Below are 17,741 nucleotides of genomic sequence, written 5' to 3'. Positions count from 1 at the left end.
ATAACTTGTGAAAACTGAACCAAACCTTTTCTACCAGATAAGATAGTGCCATGTAACCGATATTAATTTTTGAATAAATAGATATTTTTTGCATCCTTCTCCAAGATTACCAATACACCTTCTATAAACACAACCCATATTACAAAATACACCATTTCTCTTCCCTTTATGTTATCTGTGCCTGTACTGGTACACAATGTTGGATTTCACTGTGTCATATATGAATATGTGAACATTTCTTAAGCTATGGCTGATGGTGCATTTTATTTTTTTAGATAAATTTTAGCACAGCAGAATATTGTAGGCTTATCAGAATCAGTCATGTGGTGAGATTTGTATTCATTCTTTAAAAGCACCCAGATAGAGATCTATAAGAATCCTAACATTATGATTCTTCAGTGGCACTGCAGATGAAGAATCTAACACAATAACCAATCATTTAAAAAGGTCTGGTGGAATGAACATAATATTTGGATTTCCATAGTCCTGGGTTTGAATATTAACTCCCCATCCCTCTAGATGTGTGACTTTGGACAAGATCCTTTGACAATTTGGGACACTTTATCCATCTGTATAACTTCATTAGGTAAAATAAATAAGTTGAAAGATGTGCATTATGTTATGCCTTATTAGTTTAATTATTTCTGGTCTTCTTCAGCAAATGACAGAGAGGCCGGTAATATATCACAGGCTGGGGCTAAAAATTGTGACGGAATTTTGGCAGAGATAATTTTTCAAACTAATTATTTTGATATTTCAAGAAGGAAAGGCTGTTTATTCTTTCCTTTCTTATCACCAGCAAGTAATTTCAGGGTGCATCTTAGTTTTCCACAATCTATCTCTTACTTCTACTTCTTTAAATTTATTTTAATTTTCGTCTATGCAAAGCAATCTCTCCTTCATTCTTGGAGTTTATCATCCTTTTTTGGATGAATCATTTTGAGAGAGTTATTTAAATATGTAGATGATACTACCCAATAAAATTATAGACACAACATGGAAAAACATATGTTTTATCCAGTGAAAAATATCACTATTAGTGAAGATTGATCCTGTGAACTCACCCTGGTATGATGGCTACACTTGTGACGAAATACCAGCTAAATGTTTGATCTTAACTTTGGTGTTGATTTTCAGGGATAAATACTGGTATAGTGCACAGCTGGTGATCTGACAGCGTGACATTGATAGCGCCAGCATCCGTCTTTTTTTTATAATTAAAAAAATTATTTTTTACTGGAGTGTATTTGATTAACAATGTTGCGTTAGTTTCAGGTGTACAGCAAAGTGATTCAGTTATACATATACATGTATCTATTCTTTTTCAAATTTTTTCCCATTTAGATTATTACAGAATATTGAGCAGAGGTCCCTGTGCTATACAGTAGGTCCTTGTTGGTTATCTGTTTTAAATATAGCATTATCTGCTTGTAAATCCATCTTTTCATCATTTATATTTGGCACAGTGCCTCAGCTTCCCATAAAGGAAAGGTCATTTGGATTCCATAAGAATGCTGATTTTTAAAAATGTTATTGCTGTTTACTATAAGAGCAATAACTGATGAGATTTTGTAATCATCTTTTCTGCTTTTATGTTTTCAACAGGTAACCCATTATTAACCAGCAGAGTCAACATATTAATTAATGTCCTAGATGTCAATGAATTTCCTCCAGAAATATCTGTGCCATATGAGACAGCTGTGTGTGAAAATGCCAAACCAGGACAGGTATCTTATCAATATTGTTAATTAAGAGTGTATAAACACCCACTATATGCATGTGTTTTAGGTTATATGACCTTGCATGAATATACACACATGGATCTTATGTCTTCATAAAAGAAACCATAAAAGATAGTAAATCTTTTGAATTAATGGTATATTTGGATGTGGAGTTAATACCACAGGGGATAAAGTGATGATGGCCTAGTGAATATTCTTTGTATAACTAAAAGTTCTAGGATTGCAGATTACGCTGTTTTCCATTTGTATACTGTGGAATTTCTAAAGGCCTTGTGACTATAAATCCAGGAAGCAAGAAACTTTAGACTACATTCTTCTATAGTATTTCTTGCTTTGCTCACATGCTTTTATGAAGGGTACATAAAAATTCTTAAGCCCTTGAAAAATGGAAAGCTTTCTCTGGTGGCCTTGAGTAGAGCATCTGGGTTATTCAAAATATCTGAATTACATTTTCTTATTAAGTATTGCTATGGAGGGAGGTTCTAGTGGGGAGAGGATATGAGGAAGGACTATATAGTTGATAAACGTTATCGTCAAAATCCTAGAGTTTATGTGGATCATGGTGGGTAGCTAGCTTTTTTCTACACTATTATAAATGAATGAGTGAATATATAATATGATATGATATAATATAATGTAATATAACATAATATAATAGGAACCAGGCATGAGCAAATGCTAAGAGTGTGATATGAAACAAGAATATAATTAATCCAATATTGTATACCTAGGTTCCAAAAGAAAAATACATCAGTATGCTTTGCTTTGCTGTCTATTTCAATTATCTTTAAATAGCATAACTACTCATTTAAGTAAATTTGAAGTTTTAATTCTTACTTGAAGAAATGTCTCAATATTTAAAATGGTATCTTTATTGAAAACGTTCCTTTTATAATATCTAGTATTTCTTTCAATTTGAATGTTTTCTACTTCTTCATGGAATATTTGTCCCATAGTTCTAACCCTGTGATGTTCACTAGCCTTATAGGTATTAAATTAATATTAAATAAAAGTTAAAGTGTATGTTCTCATTCACACACGCCCCATTTCAAGTGCTCAGTAGCTGTATGAGATGGGTGGCTACCGTCTTTATCAGTATAGATGTAGAGTATTTCCATAAGTACAGAAACTTCTAGTGGGCTGTGCTTCTCTATTACTGCTTTTGATAATTTGGGGAAAGTATTAACTTTATTACAGTATGACTTAGTCATATTTTACCAAGTGATAAATTTGAATTATTAATTTTGAACAGACACAGAAATACATTTTTTTAAAGTTTTAATGCTTTGTCACTTTAAATGCATCCAAAATTTACATGGGGTGAACCCAGTGCCTGATTTATTGTCTGAAATAGTAGATGCTGCATAAATGTTTACATAAATAAATAACCTGAAGTGATTATTTGCAGAGTTATAAGAGGTTTACCAAAATTCTACAACTTAGCTATTCTCCACTTTTCAGAGCCTTCTACTGCCACCCCAAAAATCCAATCCATTATTTTTAGGTAATTTAGGAACATTAATGATTTCACAGCAATCAGAATTTTGTAATGCACTAAGTGAAAGCCTTTTGGAAATAGAACTCTATTTAATGCTTCTATGTTTCTCCAGTAAATTAAAGAGTTTAAAAAGTTGGGAATAGTAGAAGTTATTAGAGATAACTTGATTTTCTTATATTTAGACAAAGTGGTAAGGAATCTGTGGGGACATTGGAAGCTCTTTTTTGGGGCATTCTGCATCTTATTTACATATAAAAAATAACCCTGAAATGTCTGAAATGTAGTATATGAGCATTTTCTGCTTTTGACCCCAGCCATCCTGACCCTTGTCTAGAAACTATGCATAGGAACTATCTATCTCTTCTGGACTATAATTGAATATGCATGCATGTATATATGTACGTATGGCTTATTTATCTATCTGTCTATCTACAAAAGAAGTAAGAGAAAAGAAAGATGATGCTATATAAATCAATAGTGATTTATATGATGAACCAATGAAGTATGGGAGTTGTTTTACTTAGGGCAATAACTCTCAAGTGTCAATTACAGATAAGTACCAGTTTATACCAAAAATTTCATCTCCGTATGCTGTTTTAAAGGATGTTTCTTCATTGTAAAGTTATGTTCTTGATAAATTTTGATGTTAATTTAGTAAATAATTGTGCTAGTTGATAGCAAAGGCAAAACAAAACAGAACTTCACAAATTAATTCCCAAAAATTTAAAGAAATTTTAGGGGTGAGATATAGTAATCTGAGCACATGTGAAGGAAAGTTGAAGTTTTACAGGGTCTGTATGGTAATTATTTGACTAAATTGCCATATTTAGCCTTTGGTGTTGAATCCATGACAATTCTAAAGACTAAATAGATCCTGTGTGACTGATTTACACTAAAATAGGGAACTGAATTTCTCTTTAGAGGACCCATTGTCAAAATACAAACTACTAGTACTGCACTAGACACTCGAAGCCCCAGTGTACACATTTGTGTGCTCCTGTGTGTTTCTGTGTGTGCCTACGAGCACACACAGCTATATGGGAAGGTAGATCATAGTCATAAGACTGGGTTTCAACCATGGAATAAAAACAAAAAGGGGTAAATAACTGACATGTTTAATGGCATCAATCTAAGAGTACAGGATGCAGGCTTTGCCTGCTGGGAGCAGAATGTCATACTTGAAATCTAAGGTCTTCCTCTGGCAAATTCAAACTTAGTCTACGAGTGTGGTCACCTGATCAGCACACTGCTTTTATCCCCTTTAGCACACACTTCCTGAAATTCTTCCTGAGGCAAAGCCATTCTGATTTGCTTACATATATAGTGAAATATCAGTTTCATAGTTTGGCCCTTGGAAGTTAACCTCCAAATTCTTAAGGGCATCTCACTGAAGTATCAGAATTTTAACTACTTAGATTACACACTTATGGGAACAATTTAGGAAAAATTTTGAAACAAGGTTAGTCATACTTACTTCTTAAGAAGAAAAATTCTATGAAAACACAATTTGTATCTTATCCACTGGGGGAAAAGAAACGGAACAACAAAAACAGATCTACATCCTGTGTATCTCTTTCTCATCATTTTACTTAGTTATGAAAATAAAACTCATTCTCACAAACATAATGATACTAAAATTTTGCTTTGCAAGGACTTTTAAATAATCAGGTTAGAAAGCATTTATTTCATGTAATTTAAAATGCAAGCAAGTACATTTTAATTTTATTTTGCTTATTAGTGTGAATTTTCAATGGCATTAACCTTTTTAGTTATGTAGATATCGATTTGGAATTAGCCCATACCCTATACTTGTACCTGCTATTATTAAACTGTAAATATTTAGCTACTTGTTTATAAAAAATATTTGTAAATAATTGGCCTACAGATATGAATTCAAAAAATATCATTTCTGTTTACTTGCATGTTTCATTAAATAAACTTATTAGCCTGGTGTGTAGAGTTCCCTTTGAAACTGATGACTGATTTCAAGTCTCATCTCAACTTTGTTTCAGATAATTCAGATAGTCAGCGCTGCAGACCGAGATCTTTCACCTGCTGGGCAGCAATTCTCCTTTAAATTATCACCTGAAGCTGCCATCAAACCAAATTTTACAGTTCGTGACTTCAGAAGTAAGTTTAACCACATAAAAATTTACCTTTTATCATGCAACTTTGTAAAAGGACACAAAGGTAGAAATCCATGCTCTTCCTAAAAGCACTCAAGCTCATAAAATATAGAAATGCATATATAAGAAATACAAAATTTTATGGCTAGCAGTAAACTAAATGTTAACCTATATAGACTATATCTAATGAGGCAAATTACTTCCATTTATAATGTGGACATTCCCTTAATGAGTCAAACAAACAATAGGCTATCTGGGAAATTGAATACTTTTCATGTTTTAAATATATCATTTGTTCTACATGCACTGTTTGTACATACAAGTAACTGTTTTATTTGAATAACACATGGTATGGCACAGGTCAAGAATACAGGCTTTGTAATGAGAATGATATAGGTTTTCACTCCCACTGCATTACTACTTAATGGCAGATTATCGATATATTAAATTATACTAAAGAATTTCAACCTCATAGTTAAAATAAATTAACCTCATGGTTCATTTATTAAATACAATAATGTATGCAAATCCTTTAACACAATGCCTAAAACCTATTACCTTTAAGGTAATTTTAGCTACCACCTCTGCCATCATAACTACACTTACATTTCTGCCACCACTGCCATCACTATCACTAATACTAATATTATCACGTCTGCTGCTACTAAAATCTACAAAAATATGAAGGACACTGGATTAGATATAATAAGGCTAAGTACTGATCAGTTGTTCTGACTTTATTTGTTCTGTGACTTTAGATATTTTATCTCTTCTAAGTTTCTGTAGACATAATATCGGGAATAAAAACTCCTGAGTTCATAATATTGGGTAGAAAAAAGCTAATTCTTGCTAGATTCTATGCTTATGGAACAAATGAGCAAGTGATAAGATGGATGATATAATGATGATGATTGATAGGAATCAAAGGATGCTTTGAGAAAGTTAAAGTTAGTTTTCTTCAAATACTTGGGGGAAGGAAATTAGAGTCACAGAAGGAAATTCAATAAGATTTGCGTCATCAAATAACGTAATGTGAGGAACGGCTGGGAATGAAACAAGGTCCCAATTATGAAAGGCCTAATAGGTAGGGATACCGCATGTTTTATCATGGAAACTGGAGTATGTTTGAGAATAGCAGTGGACAGTGTTTGTCATTTTAATTAGAGCAGCACATCTAAAACAGGGCTGTCCGAGTCAAACTGAACCATAGGTCAACCTGTCTATAAGTCATTTAAAAAGTGTATAACTTAAATCCAATGACCTGAGAAGTCTTTGAAAGGTTTACACAAGAGTTTAACATATTCAGATTTGCACTTTAGCAAGTCAGTCTGGACGCAGTGTGGAAAAGACAATAGAAGGATACAAAACTATTTCTGATACTATTGTAGAAAATGGATGAGAGAGTCTTGGATTAGGATAATCCAATGGATTAAGGTAATGGCTGTGAGGATAGAGGTGAGTGGTTGGAGATAGAATACATAGAGCTTCATTCTAGATCTCTTAGATTCCATATATAAATATGATGAAGAAGAAAACTAATAAGACTTCTAGATCATTGGCTTCGTTAACTAAGTAGATGGTCACATCATTCAGGAACAAAAGTATTGACTATTTTCCACCATTTTATCTTTGCTGGAGAATCTATATATGATTAATCATAATAATATGAATCAGATCATCTTGCCTCAAAGTATATTATTTTTTCATGATCTGAACATGTATTTGCCACTCATGCCATTTACCATATCCCCTGTTTTATCTTGATATACTTTAAGTGTAACTGTAAGTTTTTTTGTTTAAATGGATAGACACTTTTTTTCACCTTTTTTTTGTGAGAACATTTAAGTTCTATTCTTTCAGCAAATTTCAGTTATAATGTACAGTGTTATCAATTACAGTAACCATGCTATATGTCAGATCCTCAGACTTTATTCATCTTATAGCTGATAGTTTGTATCCTTTTACCAACCTCTCCCTATTTCTCCCACCCCCAGCCCCTGGCAACCATTTTTCTACTTTCTATTTCTATGAGTTCTGCTTTTTTTTTTTTTTTTCTTACATTCTGCATATAAGTGTTACCATGCAGTATTTGTCTTTGTCTGGTCTATTTCACTAGCATAATACCCTCCAGGTTCATCCATGTAGTCACAAATGACAGGGTTTCCTTCTTTCTTATGGCTGAATAATATTCCATTGTGTGTATATACAATATATATCACATTTTCTTTATCTGTCAATCGATGGAAACCATTTTATGGGTGAAAATGAGGTTTAATATGTCTTTTTTCTTCCCACTATGGACAGCATAATGAATTCTATATGGTCACATATCAATAATAATACTGGGTTAAAAATAAATCTTTAAAAAAGGGGAGACTGCCTTTTGGCATAACATGTTCAAGAATAGCAAACCCCTAGCTCCCTAAGTGCAAATACACCAGAGGCTCTGACTTCCTATTTCTATTAATCACTTTCATCCAGGTTTCAGGCTTTAATCCTTGACGGTTCCTTTCCCCAGACTCAAGTATACAACCATCAATGGCTGAAGATTTCAATATTGATTCAACTAGTCCCCATTTTTCTATTTCTACTGTCAACACAAGTGCCTGACACCACTGACTCTTACTGGGAATATTATAATAGACATTTGGCAGGTTTATATTTTGTTTCTCAATTTAAAAATATCCTCTGTGTAATGAAAAAATAGATATTCCCCTACCAAATTCTATCTTATCACATAAAGTTTTCTCAGTTTTGTGCTTCCTACTGAAATGGGTATAGAGAAGGTGCCTAATTTTTCATTGTTGAAATTATAATCTACAAATAGAATGAATGGAATATTATTGATACAGTAACATTTTTCTGACATACTTGTATTTTAATGAGTACTATATCTTTCTAAAATTATTTTACCTGATTCCAAAGTAGGTATCATGTATGGCTACAATGGACTAAATGTTAGTACATTTCTAAAAAACAGCAAAATGTTTCTGGGAGTGACTTCAGTAGACTCAAAAAATGAAAAAGTGTTATGAATAAAACAAAAACTCCACTTTTATGTATAGAAATAAAAGAAGATGGGCCTTCCCTGGTGGCGCAGTGGTTGAGAGTCCGCCTGCCGATGCAGGGGATACGGGTTCATGCCCTGGTCCGGGAAGATCCCACATGCCGCGGAGCGGCTGGGCCCGTGAGCCATGGCCGCTGAGCCTGCGCGTCCGGAGCCTGTGCTCCGCAACGGGAGAGGCCACAACAGTGAGAGGCCCGCGTACCGCAAAAAAAAAAAAGAAGAAGAACAAGTGCATGCAAAATAACACTTTCAATAGAAATATTAGTGGAACTAATATAAAATTTTAGATTCTTATTGCCTTGGATTATTCCAAGTAAATATTGTATCGTTGATTATATCAAAACTAAAATGATTTAATTTTGTGATTATATTAAAGTGATGATTATTATAATTCATGATATTTAAAAATTTTAATGAATCGATGTTTTTCACACATTTTATTTTCCTTTCCATATTTCTTATGCTGTTTTGCAAAAGTGAAAAAAATATATATATATTCATATATATATATGTATTATAGATATGGATTAGGGAAAAATAAAAAATCAAGCTTTATCTGAAATATTATATTGATATTTGTCAATTTTATAGAACAGGTTCTTAGGTAAGATGTTATACTGATTCATCCTTTGTAATCTTGGTTCTTCTAATCATGTAAGGAAACATCCAATGAAGTATTTTTTCTCTGTGAGATTTTGATGTCAGAAAAAATAGTCTGTCAACACAACATACTCTTGTCTTGTAAACAATTTTCTATTCTTTCTGAATAGAAAATTTAATTCGTACACCAGACAAGATTAATGTTTCTTCTTTTCCTAAGGATTGCTTTGAATACATTTGATTACATTTTGGCAGCTTTCATAATGATAAAAGAAAGAATTAAAATATGGATGTATTTTACTGATTCAAGAAGAGCTTCCTACTGTTTAACAGATACCAACTTGAAGATTTCAAGTGATACTCATGGTAACCATTTTATCATAAATGTCATGTTTTGTAGACAACACAGCTGGCATTGAAACCCGAAGAAATGGATACAGCCGCAGGCAGCAAGAGTTGTATTTCCTCCCGGTTGTAATAGAAGACAGCAGTTATCCTGTCCAGAGCAGCACAAACACAATGACTATTCGAGTTTGTAGATGTGACTCTGATGGTACCATCCTGTCTTGTAACGTGGAAGCAATTTTTCTTCCTGTAGGACTTAGCACCGGGGCTTTGATTGCAATCCTACTGTGCATTGTTATACTCTTAGGTTGGTTTCAATATTAATCACATATTCTCTCTCTCTCTCTCTCTCTCTCTCTCTACCCCTCCCTTATTTGTGTATCTCACTCCTTATTTTACCATGTAAATCAGTTTTTTCTTCATTGAGATGCTACATCTGGATAGAAGGAAGACTATCTATCTATACTGAATTATATAATTATTATTAAAGTTAATTATATTATGAGTGTTAATTTTCTATTTTATTCCATATGGAAGTATACCAATAGAAATAAATCAATAACATCATCAAGAATATAAAAGTATGTTCAAGCCCTAGGGAATTTTCAAGTAATAACAATTTGTGGCACTTGCTGCGATGAACTTTTCTATGACAAATGTCTCATTTGCAGCAACGGTTTTAAATTCATTTTTTACAGCCTAGTAATTATTGCTGCCAAATAAAGTGTTGTATAACCTTTAAAATTATACTAGATGAACAGTAGTTGTCAAATAACAGTTTGATAAAGAAAGGCGAAAGAACAGGAAAGAAGTAGAAGGTAAAAGCACCTCCAAATTTTTTTTTCTGTCTAAAGTGCTGGCCAGACACAATTCTTATTCCACTTTTCTCAGATCTCCTCACATCAAAAACTCTAAGCATTCCCACTAGAACAGAACAGAACACAGTGAAATATCAAGAAGTGCAGCAAAGGGAAAGGATTGAAGTAAATGTATTCTGTAACATCTCTGTGAGAATAAAAACCTACTTTAGGGGCTTCCCTCTTCCATCAACTCTGTCCAGCTGACTATATTTCATTTATTCATTCGCTGCCAGATTCACAAAAGCAAAGAGAGATTTTCTATTTTTCTAAGCATTCCTTTAAATTAAAATTGCAACAGAAGTACAGTTGGGCACTGTGGGATCAGCTTCTATATTCATGTTTATTATTTAACCAAAATATTCTGACAAATGTACATACCTACCTTTATCTCTAGGCTAGAAAATAGAGTTTTAAAAACGTACTAGGGTGTAAAGCATGGTACAAGGCATTATATACTAATTTGTAAAGAACATTCTCTGAGTCAGAAGCTCATTTTGGTTTGGAGGGTAAAGTTCTAGTCCAGTTTGCATGATGAAGATATTAATTCCATGCAAATAACCTTGATGTGTAGAACAAAGTATTCTTTATGTCCTTAAAATTTAGAATTATAAATTATATCTGACATCTGTTTGTGCTGATGATATAAACCCCTTTAAAAGGGAAGATGCAAAATAATGTTCTCACACTGAAGTTGATCAAAATCAATTAGGTGTTTAACTTCAAAACAAGCGTTTCTTTTTCATACTCTTGTCTAGGGGCTGTCTGAGTCCCAGAAGATTTCCATATCCACCTAGGCATGATTTGGTATATTCTGGATGCTCGTCTTTGTCCTCTTTGGCCCTCTTACAGAGTAACAATTCATGTTGCTTAGGTTAGCATTATCACATACTGTCATCTGCTGCTCATTCATCCAGATATTTACCAAGTGTCCACCCTGCTCCTAGTTGTGAATTGCTAGGACACAGCTGCGAATGTTGACACTCTTAGTCTTGTCGTGGGGTCTGCTTACAAATCCATCTATTCTTTGATCTCCTTAGCCAGTCTCATACTCCTTTAGATCTTCCAGCAGATTCTTAGCCATTTTTATGTCTTTTTTTAGGGTGAGAATCTGGCAGTGCTTAGGAACTTCTATTTGTCCCTCAAGCACATCTAACTAGTCTCTTTCTCAGCCATAGATACTCTAAAGGCATTTTATAAATATGCAGGGTTTCTCTGTGAGGTTTACAGTCTCTCACACACTCTCTGGGTGAACAAACAATAGTGCTTTTAGTTCTGAGATTTGCCTAAAGCCTGGAAGGAGTGCAGAGTATTAAACATCTCTGCAAGGCCCGTTGTACAGAAGCTCTACCTATATCTCCTCTGTCTTCCTCCTTAATTTTGGAATAAGAGGGAATAAATGGGCTTTTGTCATCATGCAGTCTCCTACTTTCTAATCCTATGACAAGAGTCTTCCTTCCAGACTCTGTTATGGTAAATCAAACACTTTGGCTTTCAATCTATTGCCACCACTATGGAGGAGAGGGGAGTATTATGCCAGGCAAAGTTGAGCACTGACTTCATGGTGTGAATCTGTGCTTATTTACTCCCAGAAAAAAATAAACACTATTGATGTAATAATGGCTGTGAGTTAATGGGGAACAAAGCTCTTCAATAATAAGGGTCTATAAATTAAGTATTTCAAAATATTATCTTGCTTCAAGAAGGTAACCTGAATACTAGACATTTGGTTTGGAAATTATCTCAATATGGTAGGACACATAAATGTAAATAATTTATGGTCTTAGTTGACGTAATTTGAAAAGCTAAGGCCCTTAGATTCTATATTCTTTCTCTCTCTCTTTCTTGTTTATTGCATTTAAAAGTGATTGTCACGTGATTTGTGTTTATTTCATTATAAATACAGTAATGTTAACAACTGAGAAATATAGGTATGGATAATATCTAAGTGTTAGCTATGGGCAAACAATATTCAAGTTTTATTACTTCAATACTATACAGTTCTCTGTATGATTGAAACAAACATTCTTTTCTTTCTTTTTAAATTTTGTAACTCACACTTTTTACCTGACACTGAGATATTTAAATACAATACATGTTAAATATAAGGGTACAATGGTTTGATTTTGTGAATAATTTTGCTATGGTTTCATATTAGCTACAATTCCAGAATGAAATTGAGTTTAAACAATGAAAAAAAGTCAACATAGATATGATCCTTATAGATTACAGTATGTTTACTTTGAAAGTAATAGGATACCATTAAAAACACTCAGCCAGCCCTGATCAATTTTATTTTTTATGGAGAGATGGGCTGACATATTCTCATATTGCAATCTTTGTCTTGTTCTAGCCATAGTTGTGCTGTATGTAGCTCTGCGAAGGCAGAAGAAGAAAGACACCCTGATGACCTCTAAAGAAGACATCAGAGACAATGTTATCCATTATGATGATGAAGGAGGTGGGGAGGAAGACACCCAGGCTTTCGACATTGGTGCTCTGAGAAACCCAAAGGTGATTGAAGATAACAAAATTCGCAGGGATATAAAACCAGACTCTCTCTGTTTGCCTCGTCAGAGACCACCAGTGGAAGATAACGCAGACATAAGGGATTTCATTAATCAAAGGCTACAGGAAAATGATATGGACCCCACCGCCCCACCATACGACTCACTGGCAACATATGCCTATGAAGGCAATGGATCAGTAGCCGACTCTCTTAGCTCCATAGAATCTCTGACCATGGAAGCAGACCAGGACTACACCTATCTAACAGACTGGGGACCGCACTTTAAAGTCTTGGCAGACATGTTTGGTGAAGAAGAGAGTTATAAAACTGATAAAGTCACTTAGGGGAGAAGCAAAGGCTAAAACACAACCAACAAAAGAAATTTAAGAGAAAGGAACATAAATAGAAATCACACTTCTACACACACACCACACACGCACACACACAAACACACATACCGGGCTTTCTAGGACAAGATTCCTTTGATTATTTGGTTTCTAGCAAGTTGCTATATTTATCATATTGTCAGTTTTGGTTTATTCTGCCAACACAAGGTAATTCCTAAAATGTGTACTTGCTTGGTTTTGTTTTGTTATTTTGGAAACGCACTGAGACAAGCTCAGGCCTATTAAATACAATTTACTGACGTGACAACCTAGAACGAAGATAGCTATGTGGCATCACGGTGGAAGAGTGTTAGATTTTTCTTAATTCCACTAAAGTGCCTATTGAGACTCTTATCATTTAAAGTCGTGTAGAGTACACTCTGCTGTGATGGCATTGTGGGATTCAGACACAGAGGACATAAAACAAAGACACTGTCTTTATGTCAAGGAGCAATAGCAACACGCAGACTTCTCATTCCTTTTAAGGAAAAAAGAAGAATACTTTCTGGACTCCATCTTCTTATAATTAAAATGCTCTTTTTTTTCTTTTTTAAACTGTATGCCAAAACACATTTGTTTTTCCTACCCTCTGAGAAAAGTGAAATAAACGTGATAATATCAAATTCAATATGTAAGTCCCAAATTTTAAAAGCAATGTTTGATCTTAATATTGGTTCCTATTAAAGGTGTTCATGAAAATATTCATTGTTTTCCAAAGAAATAAAATTTTTAAAAAGAAAATTTTAAAAAATCCTCTTTATAAAGAGAGGCCTCAGGGCTGAAACTCCACATTAAAATAAATATTAGTTTTGTTTTAATATTGTGCCAGGGTGTGGAAGGGTGGAAGTTTGGTTTTAACAAATCACCAGATCATTGCAGTCTTCAGTCATAGATAAAATTTAAGTTGTGTTTTGTTTGTTTGTTTGTTTTTGCGGTACGCGGGCTTCTCACTGTTGTGGCCTCTCCCGTTGCGGAGCACAGGCTCTGGACGCGCAGGCTCAGCGGCCATGGCTCACGGGCCCAGCCGCTCCGCGGCATGTGGGATCCTCCCGGACCGGGGCACGAACCCGTGTCCCCTGCACCGGCAGGCAGACTCTCAACCACTACGCCACCAGGGAAGCCCCATCTTTTTTTAGTACCTCTATCTTTTATATTTGTTACACCACTGCATTAGTTTATTATGGCTGCCATAACAAAGCACCACCAGAGTGGGTGGCTTAAAAAAACAGAAATTTATTTCCTTACAGTTCTGGAACCTAGATGTCTAAGATTAAATGTCTGCAGAGTTGGTTTCTTCCAAGGGCCTCTGTCCTTGGCTTGTCCATGGCTGTCATTTCTCCATGTCTCTACGTGGTCTTTCCCCTGGGCTAATTCCTCTTCTTCTAAGGACACCAATCATACTGAGCCCACTCATATGACCTCTTTTTATCTTAATTAACTATTTAAAGGCCCTATCTCCAAATATCGTCATATTCTGAGGTACTGATGGTCAAGACTTCAAAATATGAATTTTAGGGGACACAATTCAGCCCATAACAACCACACAGATGTTAACAGAAAAAAACCCAAAAAAGTGTTTGATTTACATCAAACAAACAAACAATGTGAAAAAAACAAAACAAAGCAAAACAAAAACCATGAATGGAAATAATTTAATGTACAACAGGAAACCACAAAAGTGACAAGGTGAAAAGAGGTCTTTTGGTGCTCATATATTGTAAAATTATGGGATATCTTTCACACTGCTGAAAGCAGTAGTCCTAATATTTCAATACTTATAAATAGCTTGAGATTCTCTTTTATTTATAATATCACAGTAACTGGTCTTCATTCAGGAGTTAAGCAATGTAAAAATTCCTTAGAATTTACAGGGGAGTTTTGACTATTAATAATAATCATGCATAACTTTTTAATTACATTGCATGTTTACCTTTACAGAAATATATGTGGACATATTCTATGTAACATGTGTATGTTATATGTTTTTTAAAAATGTAACTTTTGTGTTCAAAGTATTAGATCAACACAAAAGAGTGAACTAGTGGTGTGATACACTAGAAATAATCTAAAATTGCTTTTATACCAAATTCTATCACTAACTGGAAACGTTGTATGGAGGCAGCACCTTAACCTTCCTGTCATCTATTCTCTTTGGTAAAATGAATCTGTTGCTCTTGGTGTTATCTAAGTTTCCTCTGAAATTTCTTGACTCTTAAGTTCTAGTTACATTTACATGAAGTCCATTAATTCATTTACATATTGATTACATAAAATTATGAGGATAATAGAGATCTTTAAAACAAAATATAAATCACAAAATTCTTTGAAGTATGGATGTGATTGATTACGCATTGACACACCACTTTCCACATCAGGAGAGCCAGACAAATACTTCATAAGTAAAAACTGTCAAAATTCTTCATCAGGATGGAATGGTAGAGAAGTGCATAGGAAGAGAGAGAAAGAAATGTTAAAAATAGAGCCCTAATCTTGAGCCAAAGAGGAAAAGCAAGTGATATGAAGAAAACGTTAGAAACTTCCTTATCTTTAGGAGGAGGACATTTTAGAAGTCCTTGGAAAAGTTTCAGTACCTGTTGTATTAAAACAGGAATTCCTAAAAGCAGATGTAAATATGCAGTTACTATATTTGAAGTGAGTCCCCAAATATAGTGAGGTCTGAAAAGAATTAATAAAATGTCAGTAAAAACATCAGTTTACTTCCTAAGAGAAGAGTGAGAGGGAGATTTTTTTTTTTTTCGGTACGCGGGCCTCTCACTGTTGTGGCCTCTCCCGTTGCAGAGCACAGGCTCCGGACGCGCAGGCTCAGAGGCCATGGCTCACGGGCCCAGTCACTCCGCGGCACGTGGGATCTTCCCGGACCGGGGCACGAACCCGCGTCCCCTGCATCGGCAGGCGGACTCCCAACCACTGCTCCACCAGGGAAGCCCGGAGAGAGATAATTTTGTAAATGTCTCCATGTTTGAAAAGTTCTCTTGTCTCCTCATCTGATGTGTAGTTCAGCTAAGTACACCATTACCACTTGGAATTATTTTTCCGAGAACCTGATCACTTCTCCTCTTACATCCATTGTTACAAAACAGTATACACACATATGCACACATACATATGGAATTAAATGTTTGATAATTCCAATTTGCAGAAAGTTTTGGATTGCCACTTAATTCTTTTATTCAAGTCCCTTATATTTCTTAGTGTAATGGATTTTCATAGCTATCAGTCAGTCACTAAATTTTTCAAAAAGGAGTTAAACTTTATTAGGGATTTATTTGTTTTGTTTTTAATTGCACCCACTTTAAGATGAATAAATAGAAGGTAGAGTGTCCAAACAACTTGTGCAGAACCAATAAATAATAAACTAATAGATGGCAAAGCTCTTCAATTGTGCAGAGTTTAAGTACATTTATTTTTCAACTTCCTTTCTGGGCTCTTCCCATAATTTTTCCAACTTCTACACTGTTATATATTACATTGCAACAACGAGTGTAATTAACACAAACTCCTGGGAATTCCGGGTCATACTACAACATAATATGGTACTTCCTTAAAAGAGAAAAAAATCTAAACGTCATTGATTCTGATATCAATATCTTACCCAGTAAGCAAGATTTTAAGACACAACAGTTGCCTACAAGACAAATAAAAACTTGATTATACAACTGAAAATACTAATCTCCATATTATCAATGTATTTGAAACTGTATCAGTTGCACTTTCTTTTAAACATTCACATTAATGATGTATATATATATATTATCCTGAGCTTAACTTTCCTGAATTTTCAATCCAATTATGCCTATTCCCCCTTCTTTTTAACTTTCCATGGGTACAAATATACTTTAGCCCTTATTATCACTTAAATCTACAGTTTCTAAGATGAGTTTACTTATGTCTCCCTCAATCCATCATCCACTGAATATGGTATTTGCCATGATTGAAATTTCCAATATGTTGTCACCAAAATTTACCTGAGACAATTCTCCTGTTCTCCTCTTCTGCTCTGTCAACATTTTAAAAAATGTGACAACAGTAATAAAAGAGCTACTCATCACTGAGCATATACTTTGCAAAAAATATGCTGCAAACATTTACTGCTAACAATAATTTGATGAGTTACATTATTATTATTATCTGTATTTCATACATGAGTAAACTAGGCTTAGACATTTGAAGTAACCTGTTTACTTAGACATATTTAGCAAGCGACGAAACCAGGGCCCTAACACAATTATATGCCCGATCCAGCCCTTACCCCATGAGATACAGTATACTGCACTTTCACCTCTCTCACTTATAATCGACCATTTAAAAACCTGAATTTTGGTCTCTGTTCCTATTGTGTTCCTTTGAAGTTCACTAGTAACTTTATAGTTGAAAATTCCCAATGATTCTTCCTTTTACCTTTCTGCAATTTCTATAGAGTTAAGCATACCTTCATATCTCACCCTCAGTTTCTACTTCCATCTCCTCTTAGTTCATTGATTTTTTCTTTCTTCTTTTAATGTTTCGTATACCCCTCAGAGAGTTTACATAAATAATCCCACAGAGTCATCCCATCTGTTTTCATTTCTTTTTTATACCATTGAGATTTGA

At 34.3% G+C, this 17,741-nt stretch overlaps 1 protein-coding gene across 1 annotated transcript in view; it reads left to right on the top strand.

Moving 5' to 3' along the window:
• Nucleotides 1–13,376, top strand: part of LOC111178590 (cadherin-12) — an 81,574-nt gene extending 68,198 nt beyond the window's left edge. Inside the window, exons 5-8 of the mRNA XM_022581435.3 lie at nt 1,606–1,727; nt 5,253–5,370; nt 9,434–9,685; nt 12,589–13,376. Coding sequence (XP_022437143.2) covers nt 1,606–1,727; nt 5,253–5,370; nt 9,434–9,685; nt 12,589–13,088 — 992 coding nt within the window. The 3' untranslated portion in view covers nt 13,089–13,376. The remainder of the gene's footprint in view (nt 1–1,605; nt 1,728–5,252; nt 5,371–9,433; nt 9,686–12,588) is intronic.
• The last annotated feature ends 4,365 nt before the right edge of the window (nt 13,377–17,741 follow it).

The sequence above is a fragment of the Delphinapterus leucas genome, chromosome 3, assembly GCF_059928025.1.
Source record: "Delphinapterus leucas isolate spDelLeu-1000000601 "Yukka" chromosome 3, BTC_Dleu_Yukka2, whole genome shotgun sequence".
Taxonomy (NCBI): Eukaryota; Metazoa; Chordata; class Mammalia; order Artiodactyla; family Monodontidae; genus Delphinapterus; species Delphinapterus leucas.
Note: the sequence above shows the minus strand (reverse complement) of the source record. Positions and strands in the feature narration are given on the sequence as shown.